Source organism: Odocoileus virginianus, unplaced genomic scaffold (genome assembly GCF_023699985.2).
Source record: "Odocoileus virginianus isolate 20LAN1187 ecotype Illinois unplaced genomic scaffold, Ovbor_1.2 Unplaced_Scaffold_13, whole genome shotgun sequence".
NCBI classification, from domain to species: domain Eukaryota; kingdom Metazoa; phylum Chordata; class Mammalia; order Artiodactyla; family Cervidae; genus Odocoileus; species Odocoileus virginianus.
In genome coordinates, this window is record NW_027224275.1 from 632,895 (window position 1) to 645,548 (window position 12,654).

At 39.7% G+C, this 12,654-nt stretch overlaps 1 protein-coding gene across 2 annotated transcripts in view; it reads left to right on the forward strand.

The window, feature by feature from the left end:
* GABRA3 (gamma-aminobutyric acid type A receptor subunit alpha3) overlaps positions 1 to 12,654 on the forward strand; it is a 237,272-nt gene that overhangs the window by 173,477 nt on the left and 51,141 nt on the right. For both annotated transcript variants that reach the window (XM_070462787.1, XM_070462786.1), the window contains exon 6: positions 11,601 to 11,683. In XM_070462787.1, the coding sequence (XP_070318888.1) occupies positions 11,601 to 11,683 (83 nt within the window). The remainder of the gene's footprint in view (positions 1 to 11,600; positions 11,684 to 12,654) is intronic.

Consider the following 12,654-nt stretch of genomic DNA (forward strand, 5'->3'; position numbering starts at 1 on the left):
TGGGACCAGATGCCATGATCTTGGTTTTTTGAATGTTGAGTTTTAAGTCAGCTTTTTCACTCTCCTCTTTCACCTTCATCAAGAGGCTCTTTAGGTCCTCTTTGTTTTCTGCCATTAGAGTGGTATCATATTCTATATATCTGAGGTTATTGATATTTCTCCCAGCAGTCTTAATTCCAGCTTGTGCTTCATCCAGCCCAGCATTTTGCATGATGTACTCTGCATATAAGTTAAATAAGCAGGGTGACAATATACAGCCTTGATGTACTCCTTTCCCAATTTTGAACCAGTCCATTGTTCCATGTCTGGTTCTAATTGTTGCTTCTTGACCTGCACACAGGTTTCTCAGGAGACAGATAAGGTGATCTGGTATTCTCATCTCTTTAAGAATTTCATTTCAATGTATGACAAAAACCACTGCAATGTTGTAAAGCAATTAGCCTCCAACTAATAAAAATAAATGGAAAAAAAAAAGAATAACAGGAAAAAAAAAAAGAATTTTCCACAGTTTGTTGTGATCCACACAGTCAAAGGCTTTAGTGTAGTTAATGAAGCAGAAGTAGATGTTTTCCTGGAATTCTCTTGCTTTCTCTATGATCCAAGGGATGTTGGCAATTTGATCTCTGATTCTTCTGCCTTTTCTAAATTCAGCTTGTCCATCTGGAAGTTACTGGTTCATGTACTGTTGAAGTCTCAAGGAGTGGATTTGCTCATTTCTGTTTTCTTGCCATCATCCACAGGTGGACAGAATCAGTATGTGTCTCTGAACATAGGCCTTTTGGTTTAATATTCAGGCAAAGCGACAAGGTTCCCTGAGGTAGGCCATTATGTATTAGACAGTATCCTTTCAGTGAACAAAAGCAACTGTAAGCGAAGTTTAAAATAAAGGAAACACATACAACTTGTAGTCAGATTTTGTTCTTCCTTGTAATACTTGCGAGGAGACAGGTTGCTCAAGCCCTCAAAAGCCTGGAGCTCACCAAAGGTTTTTGACAAAACATTTGTAAAATCCAGATGAGGGAGGGAGGTGGTGTCACAAGGGTAACTTTGTCAATCCTTCCTCCAGGAGGCCAGGGGCTGTGTCCTTATGGTCATTAAGTAGTTAACTTCTTCCATTAGAAGGGAGGTTTTTCACATCTGCAAAACAACTCAGGAAATGTGCATCAAATACTGTTATCTAGGTACTTCAGAAAGGAGCTAAAGCAGAGGATTTGGGGGAGGGCCTGTCCCTTGGGAAGAACCCATAGGGTCCTGTTTGGTTACATTATCAAGAAGAAAGTGGTATTTTTTGACCATTTAAGAGAGGCTTATTGTCATATTCAGACCGGCATGCCATCCTTTATTCTTTGATCATATGATTGGGTCAGTTTTGCTCATGTACTTGGGATGTTTCAATGACATTTTTTGAAAGATAAATTGTGCATGATACCTGGACTTTTCCCACCAACACACAGAAATGTTAACAATAAAGCTCTTCTCTTCTTGCTTTAGATGTAAATAGCTTGCATCTGAGTCTTCATATAGAGACTGCCTCTGAAATGGCAGGAACCATGGGAGGCATTTGGGTCACATAGTTAATTCTATAGGACTTAATGTAATGAAATCAACCAAGCATTAATAGCTTTGCTTCACACTTTTTTAAAAAATTTATTTATTATTTTACTTTACAATATTGTATTGGTTTTGCCATACATTGACTTGAATCCTCCATGGGTGTACATGTGTTCCCCATCCTGAACCCCCCTCCCACCTCCTTCCCCATCCCATCCCTCTGGGTCATCCCAGTGCACCAGCCCTGAGCACCCTGTCTCATGCATTGAACCTGGACTGGTGATTTGTTTCACATATGATAATTTACATGTTTCAATGCCATTCTCCCATATCATCCCACCCTCACCCTCTCCCACAGAGTCCAAAAGACTGTTCTATACATCTGTGTCTCTTTTGCTGTCTCACATACAGGGTTATTGTTACCATCTTTCTAAATTCCATATATATGCATTAGTATACTGTATTGGTGTTTTTCTTTATGGCTTACTTCACTCTGTATAATAGGCTCCAGTTTCATCCACCTCATTAGAACTGATTCCAATGTATTCTTTTTAATGGCTGAGTGATATTCCATTGTGTATATATACCACAGCTTTCTCATTGATTCGTCTGCCAATGGACATCTAGGTTGCTTCCATGTCCTGGCTATTATAAACAGTGCTGCGATGAACATTGGGGTGCACGTGTCTCTTTCAGATCTGGTTTCCTCAGTGTGTATGCCCAGAAGTGGGATTGCTGGGTCATATGGCAGTTCTATTTCCAGTTTTTTAAGGAATCTCCACATTGTTCTCCATAGTGGCTGTACTAGTTTGCATTCCCACCAACAGTGTAAGAGGGTTCCCTTTTCTCCACACCCTCTCCAGCATTTATTGCTTGTAGACTTTTGGATAGCAGCCATTCTGACTGGCGTGAGATGGTACCTCATTGTGGTTTTGATTTGCATTTCTCTGATAATGAGTGATGTTGAGCATCTTTTCATGTGTTTGTTAGCCATCTGTATGTCTTCTTTGGAGAAATATCTGTTTAGTTCTTTGGCCCATTTTTTGATTGGGTCGTTTATTTTTCTGGAATTGAGCTGCAGGAGTTGCTTGTATATTTTTGAGATTAATTCTTTGTCAGTTGCTTTGTTTGCTATTATTTTCTCCCATTCTGAAGGCTGTCTTTTCACCTTGCTTATAGTTTCCTTTGTTGTGCAAAAGCTTTTAAGTTTAATTAGGTCCCATTTGTTTATTTTTGCTTTTATTTCCAATATTCTGGGAGTGGGTCATAGAGGATCCTGCTGTGGTTTATGTCAGAGAATGTTTTGCCTATGTTCTCCTCTAGGAGTTTAATAGTTTCTGATCTTACATTTAGATCTTTAATCCATTTTGAGTTTATTTTTGTGTATGGTGTTAGAAAGTGTTCTAGTTTCATTCTTTTACAAGTGGTTGACCAGTTTTCCCAGCACCACTTGTTAAAGAGATTGTTTTTTCTCCATTGTATATTCTTGCCTCCTTTGTCAAAGATAAGGTGTCCATGGGTACGTGGATTTATCTCTGGGCTTTCTATTCTGTTCCATTGTTCTATATTTCTGCCTTTGTGCCAGTACCATATTGTCTTGATGACTGTGGCTTTGTAGTAGAGACTGAAGTCAGGCAGGTTGATTCCTCCAGTTCCACACAACCCTTTTTTGTAATGGCTTTTGCTCTAGGGCATTCCACCTATAGTTTCTTATTCACTAAGTTAGCAACTGACTCACAGAACTTCACTTAGTGTGTCTCACTCGAACGAACAGAAGTAAGAGCACAGAAGAGATATAGTGGCTCATTTTGAACTCTGAGAAAGATTACAGTGAGGTGGGAAGCAAGTAATATTACGAGTCTTCCATTAATCACAAATTATGCTGTGTATTCCATGTGGTGATATCAAACCCTACCCTCCAAGAGCTCGCATCTTAGCAGGAAAGATAGGACACATAATTTACTGTGCTATAGGGCATAATGGAATTTTCAAAAAAGCTAACAATGAAGTGCTGTAAGCTAATAATGATAGTTTTCCATACAACCTGGATGTGGTGACCCAACGATGAAAGAACAGATAACCAAGGAGGGTCTTGGAATGCAGGAATGGAAAAACCAGACCCTTATCATCCTTCCCTCCCCCATGTTGTAACTATTAATGGAACAGTATAACCTGTCTCCCCTCCTGCCCCATAGGGAGAAGGTATTTGCCTTACTCTTCCCCACCCAGTATACATGCCTCATCCAATCAGCAAATGACCCACAAGACCCCTATCCCACTCCTTGTACCCTGGGTATAAAAGTGGACTAAGGACCCCTGTTCAATGTTGGTTCTCCCTTGAGCTGGCCCGCTGTTCTAACAGCGTCTCCCACTCTAATAAACTTTATTTCCCTCTCATTCTGTCTCATGTCTGGAAATTATTTTAAAACCCGCACCCAGACCATGACACTGGAAGCATGGGCCCAGATGTAGAAAAGCATCATAGGGAAACTAGCATTTGAGCTGGAGAGAGGGAGGGAAGAATGTATTTCCAAGAGGTCTTCTCACATTTGTTTCATTTTTGCCAGCTGCAAAAGGAAATCAGGACCTTGAAATAACAAAATTTTCCTTTATTCTCAAAGGCAAGAAGCTGAACCCCAGGCAGACTGAGTCTGTTTAAAAGATCATTCTAACACAAGGTGGATTTGCAGATCAGAAGGGTCCCTCTAGTTTCAAAGAACCCAACTATTTTAGATGCTACTGTTTTCAAACACAAATTAGCATGTCCAATGCCCAGTGAGGCCAAACAAGGGGAACCATTGGGGTTTGGGGCAGAGAAAGGTTTATTGCAGAACCATGCAAAGTTTTGAGGTGGATCATGCATAAAAATCCCAAAATTCCCCATAGGAGACAGGGGACACAGAAAGGATTTGTACCTCGGAGGACTCCACAGGGTCCTGCTTGTTTTACTACCCCTAGAAAAATGAAGACTGTCTATTGTAGTGAAGAACTTTAGAGTAGGAATTAGGCGCTCTAAGTGTAAGTCCTAACTCTGGCCCAGATCAGCAGTATAACCATGAACAAGGCATTTCTGTTCTCTAGACTTCAGTTTCTTCTTCTGGGAAAAGGGACTGAAAATACCTGTTCTACTTATCTTGCAGAAATATTTATTAAACCAAGAAGCATTTACTGACTACATGCTGTGTGCCAATCACTGTACTATGGATGGAATTACAATAATATATAGAGACACTTCTCTCAAGTTTCTCATAATTCTGTGCAGAAGATAGACACATAAACATACTGATAATCCTGTGTGGTATTAAAAAATTATTAAAGAAAAAAAATTAGATGATAAAAACAATTTCATTTCATGAGGTGAACAGTCTTCTTTTGAGGAACCTCAGAATGGAGTGGAAGGCAGGAAGCTTTTATAACATAAAGAATAAATGAAGAAGAGAAAAATAGAAAATAAGAGAAAATATCTGCTTGGGTAGAGCCATATAATCTACCTTGTTTAGGGTGTGAGATGGCCCAGAGTTGGCTTGGCCATTGAAAATACTTGACTGGATATACTGTGTTTCTCTGTAGAGCACTTATAGGAACACTAAGGTCATCTAAGTTTTTGTTTTCTGATGTAGCACCCAGGCACCAGTGGCTCCATCTTGAGCCTCGAAAGTTATTTCAACAACGTTAAGCACTAAGCTATTTGTACAAAATGCTTTGGGATTTCTGTGAACTGCCTATAGGGCACATATGAAGTATCACAGAAGAGGTAATATTTGAGCATGAACATGAAGGAAATTGTTTCACATATGAAGAGGAAAGGGTGTTTCTTTCAGGACAAAAAAGAACCCAACAATTTGTACAAAGACTCAAAAGCATTAAAGCTTTGTTTGGCAAAATCATAAGTATTTGCAGATAGCTGGAGAGTGGGAAAAACGTATGAATATCAGAAAATGAAGATAGAACCACGCATGTGAGGTAATTGTTAAAACCTCGATGTGTTCCATATAATGGCTAAATGCAGTGGTAAAGAGGTATAATAGATATACAATATTATATAGGTTTCAGGTGTATGAATCATTCACATTTTTTAACGGTTATACTTTAAAGACTTATACTATATGAATAATTATTTAAAGTATTGGCTGTATTCCATGTGTTGTACAATATATTCTTGTAGCTTATTTATTTGAAGATAGCACTTTGTACCTCTTAATCCCTTATTCCTGTCTTTTCCTTTCTCCTTTCATCTACCCACCAATAATCACTAGTTAGTTCTCTGTATCTTACACTATCCAGCCCATTCCCCATAGTTTCCTCTTTGAACTCATCATCCGTTAATCTCCCCCCTTGGTCTCTCCACTACAGCCACAGTAGCCTAGTTGCTATTTTTTTTAATACATTGGGCACCTTTCTACCTCTGGGCCTTTGCATTTGCCACTTCCTCTACTTTGAATATTCTTTCTCCAGCTATTCATAAGGCTCACTCTCACTACCTTCAGGATCATTGCCTAAATGTCACCTACTCAGTGAGATATTCCCTGAAAACCCTATTGAAAATTGCAATCCCTTATCAATGCTTTCTTCTCACATCTTATTTTTCTTCCTGAGGCATATTGCCTTTTAATACATTATATAGTTTATTTATTTCACATGTTTGTTTGGTGTTTTCCCTCTACTCAAATGTAAGCTCTAAGAGGGAAACAACCTTGGTGTGTTTGCTGATGTACTTATATTGCTTAGAATAATACCTGGCATATAGTAGGTGATCAAAAATTATTTGTTGAGTATAACAAGTAGCAAACTTTTAGTCAGCTCTATTCCAGACTTGGGTGATTTGAGAAATGTTCTTCCCTTCTGCTTTATCATATGTAAAATATATGAGGCCTTCCTTGGTGGCTCAGATGGTAAAGAATCTGCCTACAATGCAGGAGACCTGGGTTTGATCCCTGGGTCAGGAAGATCCCCTGGAGAAGGGAATGGCTACCCACTCCAGTATTCTTGCCTGGAGAATTCCATGGACAGAGGAGCCTGGTGGGCTACAGTCCATGGGGTTGCAAAGAGTTGGACACAACTGAGCAGTAAACACTTTCACACTTTCACTTTCAAAATATATGAGGGAATAAAACTGCATGCTTTCTGTAAGGGTCTTTCAGATATGAAATTCTAGGAAAGAGGCTAGATGACCACTTAAGAGGATAGGTTGAGATATTGTGCTATTAAGGAATCATATTAAGATGCTATTTTCCTAGAACCCTAGGAATGCCTGAACCCTATCTTACTCCATCTACACCTTCTCTCTCCAAGCTCCCCATGGAAGTACATGCTTTTAGGAAAGCAAAAATCATTCACTAGTTAATTGATTCAGTGGATATGTATTGAACACTACAATGTGCTAGGTAGTGTGCTATGCTGCTGGCACACATCAAAGAGAATCCAAGACAAAAATCCATAGCTTTACAATAAGGAGGAAAAAATGATGAGAACAAATAAGTTATACGGCACGTTTTAAGTTAGGTACTATGGGAAACTCTGGGAGGTGGTGATGGACAGGGAGGCCTGGCGTGCTGTAGTCATGGGGTCACAGAGTCAGACACAACTGAGCAACTGAGCTGAACTATGGGAAAAGAAAGAGCATGGTAAAGTTTACTAAGCATAGTGTGGATAGTAAACTGAGTGGAGGTCAGGGTGGGATTCATTCAGAAGATAATAATTAAGCAAAGACTTGAAAGAGGCATGACATCATAACAAGTGCAAAGGCTATGACACAAGAGAGACACGCATGCTGGAAGAATTGCAAGGAGGCCAGGGTGACTGGAACAAAGACAGCAAGGGAAGGCAGAGTAGGAGATAAGCCACAGAGGAACAGAAGATGAGATCATGTAAGAGCCTGTAAGCCGTGGCAAGGAGTGCAGCTAGCTGTTACTCTGTATAGAATGAGGAAATACTTGATGGCTATTGTGTACAGAATACAGTATACAGAGAAAGGGTAAAAGTAGAGATACAAGTTAGGAGGCTATGGAAGCAGTAAAACTTTAACTTATTACCGTGGTGGAATAAAAACCAACTGTTGAGAAACAAAGATTGGGGTGACAAGGGAGCCAGGGTGCTACAAGACAGTAAAATGAGGACAGTACCTGAGGAGGGTGTGGGTATGTATATGCATGTGTGAAGGGCTTTAACACACCTCTTTCCCATCTGTATTCCCACCTGTATCTTTCATCCCCAAAGAAAAGGATCTCCCATATTGCCTTTTACTTCCTGTTTGCTCTCTGCATAGGAATCAAAACAGGTCAAAACTTGGTTGGGACTCAGTTCCTGTAACCTGATTGTCACATTTTGAAGGGTCTTGGACCTTTTTTGAAAAGCCAGCTTAAGACTAGTTGTTCAGTCGCTAAGTTGTGTCCAATTCTTTGCGACCCCGTGGACTGCAGCACACCAGGCTTCCCTGTCCTTCACTGTCTCCTGGAGTTTGCTCAAACTCATGTCCATTGAGTCAGTGATGCCATCCAACCATCTCATCCTCTGTCGCCCCCTTCTCCTCCTGCCCTCAATCTTTCCCAGCATCAGGGTCTTTTCCAATGAGTCAGCTCTTCACACATCAGGTGGCCAAAGTATTGGAGCTTCAGCTTCAGCATCAGTCCTTCCAATGAATATTCAGGGTTGATTTCCTTTAGGATTGACTGGTTTGATCTCTTTGCTGTCCAAGGGACTCTCAAGAGTCTTCTCCAGGACCAGTTTGAAAACATCAGTTCTTTGATGCTCAGCCTTCCTTGTGGTTCAACTCTCACATCCATACTTGACTACTGGAAAAGCCATAGCTTTGATTATACGGACTTTTGTTAGCAAAGTAATGTCTCTGCTTTTTAATATGCTGTCTAGTATATCTGTAAGTCTCATTCATCTTGTGTAACTGAAATTTAGTACCCTTTCACTAATACTTCCCAGTTCACTCCAGCTCATGGCAACCACCATTCTGTTCTCTGCTTCTGTGAATTTGACTATTTTATATTCCACATATGAGTGAAATCGTACAGTATTTGTCTTTGTCCACCTTATTTCACTTAGCATGATGTCCTACAAGTTCATCAGTGTTGTTGCAAATGGTAGGATTTCTTCTTTCTAAGGCTGGATAATATTCCATAGTATGTATGTATGTTTTCTTATCCACTTATCTGTTAATGGATATTTGCTTCCATGTTTTGGCTATTGTGAATAATTTTGCAATAAAATATGGGAATGAAGATATCTCTTTGATATCTTGATTTCAATTCCTTTGGACAGAGAACCAGAAGTGGGATTGCTGGATCACATGGTAGTTCTATTTTTAATTTCTGAGGAGCCTCTATACTGTTTTCCATACTGGCTGTACCAGTTTACATTCCCACTAACAGTGTAGGAGGATTCTCTTTTCTCCACATCCTCACCAACACTTGTTATATCTTGTCTTTTTTGATGACAGCTGTTCTAACAGATGTGTGGTGATATCGCATTGTGGTTTTAATCTGCATTTCCCTTATGGGTAGAGATGTTGAGCATCTTTTCAAGTCCCTGTTAACCATTTTGTATGTCTTCTTTGGACTAATATCTATTTAGGCAAATTAAAAATACTGTGTTAAATACTTAAAATTTACTAAGTGGGCAGATCTTATGTTAAGTGTTTTGTCACAAAATAATAATTTAATATAATAATAGGGCTTCCCTTGTGGCTCAGCTGGTAAAGAATCTGCCTGCAGTGTGGGAGACCTGGGTTGGGAAGATCCCCTGGAGAAGGGAAAGGCTACCCACTTCAGTATTCTGGCCTGGAGAATTCCATGGACTGTATAGTTCATGGGGTCGCAAAGAGTCGGACACGACTGAATGACTTTCACTTTCAACATAATAATAAATGAGGGTAGAAGCAAAGTTTTGAAGCAGATGGATATTTTGTAGCATAGACTGTGGTGATAAGTATATTAGCCTGAGTTTAGCCTGGGTGCTTTCTGCTGAATAAAAAGCATGAAGGGGTCTTAAAAGTTGTAACAAGGAGGAGAGAAGGCATTAGGATGCATTTAAGTACCAGTGAAAAGACCACAGCATAATCTGGCTTGGGAAGTACCCTACTCCCACCAACATCTGCTTTATCATTACTTCTCTGTGCTTCAGTAGAATGGGTATAAAGTGGATGGGAATGAAAATAGGAAAGCTATTATAATTCAGTTCTGCTCCTAAACAGAAATCAGTACCTTTTGCATCTTGGCTTTGACAGTCTATTTGTTGTGGTTATATATGCCATGTCCTCAGGACAACAGGGTAGACATAAAGTAGTTTCCCTTTGGCATTACTCATAATAGGCAGTATCTTGGAAATACTAATATAAGTGGAGAAAAGGAACACAGTTTTCTTTATTAAGCCCTCATGAAATCTTTTATGTATCCAACAGGAGCAGGCTTCTCAATGAAAGATATTTCTCTTGTATCAGATTCTCTGAGTCGTGAAACTCCCTGCCTCTGCCTTAAGAATAAAGAGTAGATTGGTGGTATATTGCAGGCTGACTTGAGAATTGAGCTTTTGTCCAAGACACATGGGAAATTTTATAAATATCCAAGGGATTAGTTAGAGCTGCAAGGACACTTGCCATCTAGTTTTAACCTCTTACTATTTAGATAAGGAAATGGAAAATAAGAGATGGGTAAATATTTGCTAAAGGGCACACACTTTGTTTCTGCCTTCCAGCCTAGAGTTCTTGCTAATAAACACCTGAGCATGTTTGCTTTAGTCAGCCAGATTTAAGCAGTATCCACTATTGCTACTGTGATCATTTATGAGGTGGTACACATTTATCAAGTTTAACAGTTAGCCAAGATAAGAGATTCTTGCCAGTTGGCCACCTAAAACTCTAAGAGGATGGCAGGGATTGAACCCAAAGGTATACAGGTTAGCTAGAAAAAGCTCATCAGAGTTAGCTGTCAAATAATTCTGAATTTTTGCTGTGCGATTCCCATTTCCACGTAGCAGGTTACTTCCTAGGACAAAGAAAGTTGAGGCTCAAAATATATGAAGGAAAAAGAGGGGAAATTTTGGAAGTGATTATTTAGACAGAGTGATGCCAGAGAATGAGTATGTGGGTATGGCAAGTCTTACTCAATCCAGATTTCCACTGAGGAATCCGTGAACAGTCTCTCCTACGTGTGGTCCCTATTAAGAGCACATGAGTCCTTCATACTTGACCTCTGAGGTGTTTGATGTCCTCCATAAACTTTGTAATTTTTTTCTCACCGGCTGCTGTGTGTATACATGCATGTGCAAGTATGTGTATGTGTTCTCCAAGAATCACCTTCTTCAACAAAGCTATACCAGTTTCTATAAGCAGCAGAGCCATCTTTTGTGCTTATTATCAGGTTAAAGATATCCTTTCTACACATCCCTCCTCTCCAGTGCAGTCTCTAAAGTATTTAATTCACATCATAGCCTGCTGAGGAGAATTATTTCAGAAATAAACTGCTGGGCTTCCAAGGTGGTGTAGTGGCAAAGAATCCTCCTGCCAATGCAGGAGATGCAAGAGATGTGATTCGATCCCTGGGTCGGGAAGATCCCCTGGAGAAGGAAATGGCAACCCACTCCAGTATTCTTGCCTGGAAAATTCCATGGACAGAGGAACCTGGCAGGCTACAGTCCATGGGGTTGCAAAGAGTCAGACACAACTGAGTGACTGAGTGTACACTCATACATGCAGTTAAACTGCTATCAGGACTGAATGACTCAAAACCTGGTGTTTCCATTCTTCTTTGGTGGGGAGGTAGCTAAGGGAGTTCAGCTAGGGCAGATAAATGATACTTGTTTTCCTAAAGGTGGTAAGCTGGATTCACATCTGATCTAAATATCTGAATACTGAATGCTGTTTTGAGAGGCTCTCTAGTTCAGTTAATCCATCCCTTGTGTTCATAAAATCTTAGATCTCAGTGAACCTAAACAAACAAATTTTTGTTTTTTTAGCAGTACTCCACTGCTGGTGAATGGAAACAGAGCTCCATGTTTAATACCATTCACTTTAGCTTAATTTCATATTCTGTTCTTCCTTTTAGGTTAACAATTCATGCCGAGTGCCCCATGCATTTGGAAGATTTTCCTATGGATGTGCATGCCTGCCCACTGAAGTTTGGAAGCTGTATGTATTTTCCTACTTTCTGTTTTCTGGTCTCCCCCCCCCCCCCACCCCCAAGTGCCATAGTTCCTATTCTGTTCCTTAGTAGTTTCAAAAACTGAGACCTTTAATTTGGGCCAGTATGTAAGTGGGGAAAGGGAGTGGGATGGGGTAGTACTAACTGATCAGGAGGAGATTTAACCTTTAATAGGATTTTCATTTTAGGAAGCAAACCTTATTTCACCATTTTAGACTAATTTTTTGGTCTTTAGGTTGAAACATTAACATCTGTTCCCTAAATTATCCATAAGACAAGTCAAGGCAGAGCTAATATAAAGCACAATAATAGCTTCCTAAAGACAAGATCCTTCAAACAGAAGGTGTTTATATTTTTTAAATGCCTATTCTATGTGCATCCTCGTATAGTTCTATCTAAGTCTCTATAGCGAATGATAAACAGTAAGAGATGGAAAATTTTCTCCTTTTAAGAGAGTATTGCCCTTGCCAGTAGCTGTAAATCTGGCAGAGAAATAAGTAGATACATAGCCTATTTTCAGATAATTAGAAAAATCAAAATTGAGTAGAATTTGATTGAGTTTCTGACTAAGAATTTCAGAGTAAGTTTAATTTGGGAGTCATCAGAGAAACAGTGGCAGACTTTATTTTTTGGGCTCCAAAATCACTGCAGATGGTGACTGCAGCCATGAAATTAAAAGACGCTTACTCCTTGGAAGGAAAGTTATGACCAACCTAGACAGCATATTAAAAAGCAGAGACATTACTTTGCCAACAAAGGTTCATCTAGTCAAGGCTATGGTTTTTCCAGTAGTCATGTATGGATGTGAGAGTTGGACTATAAAGAAAGCTGAGCGCTGAAGAATTGATGCTTTTGAATTATGGTGTTGAAGAAGACTCTTGAGAGTCCCTTGGACTACAAGGAGATCCAACCAGTCCATCCTAAAGGAAATCAGTCCTTGATATTCATTGGAAGGACT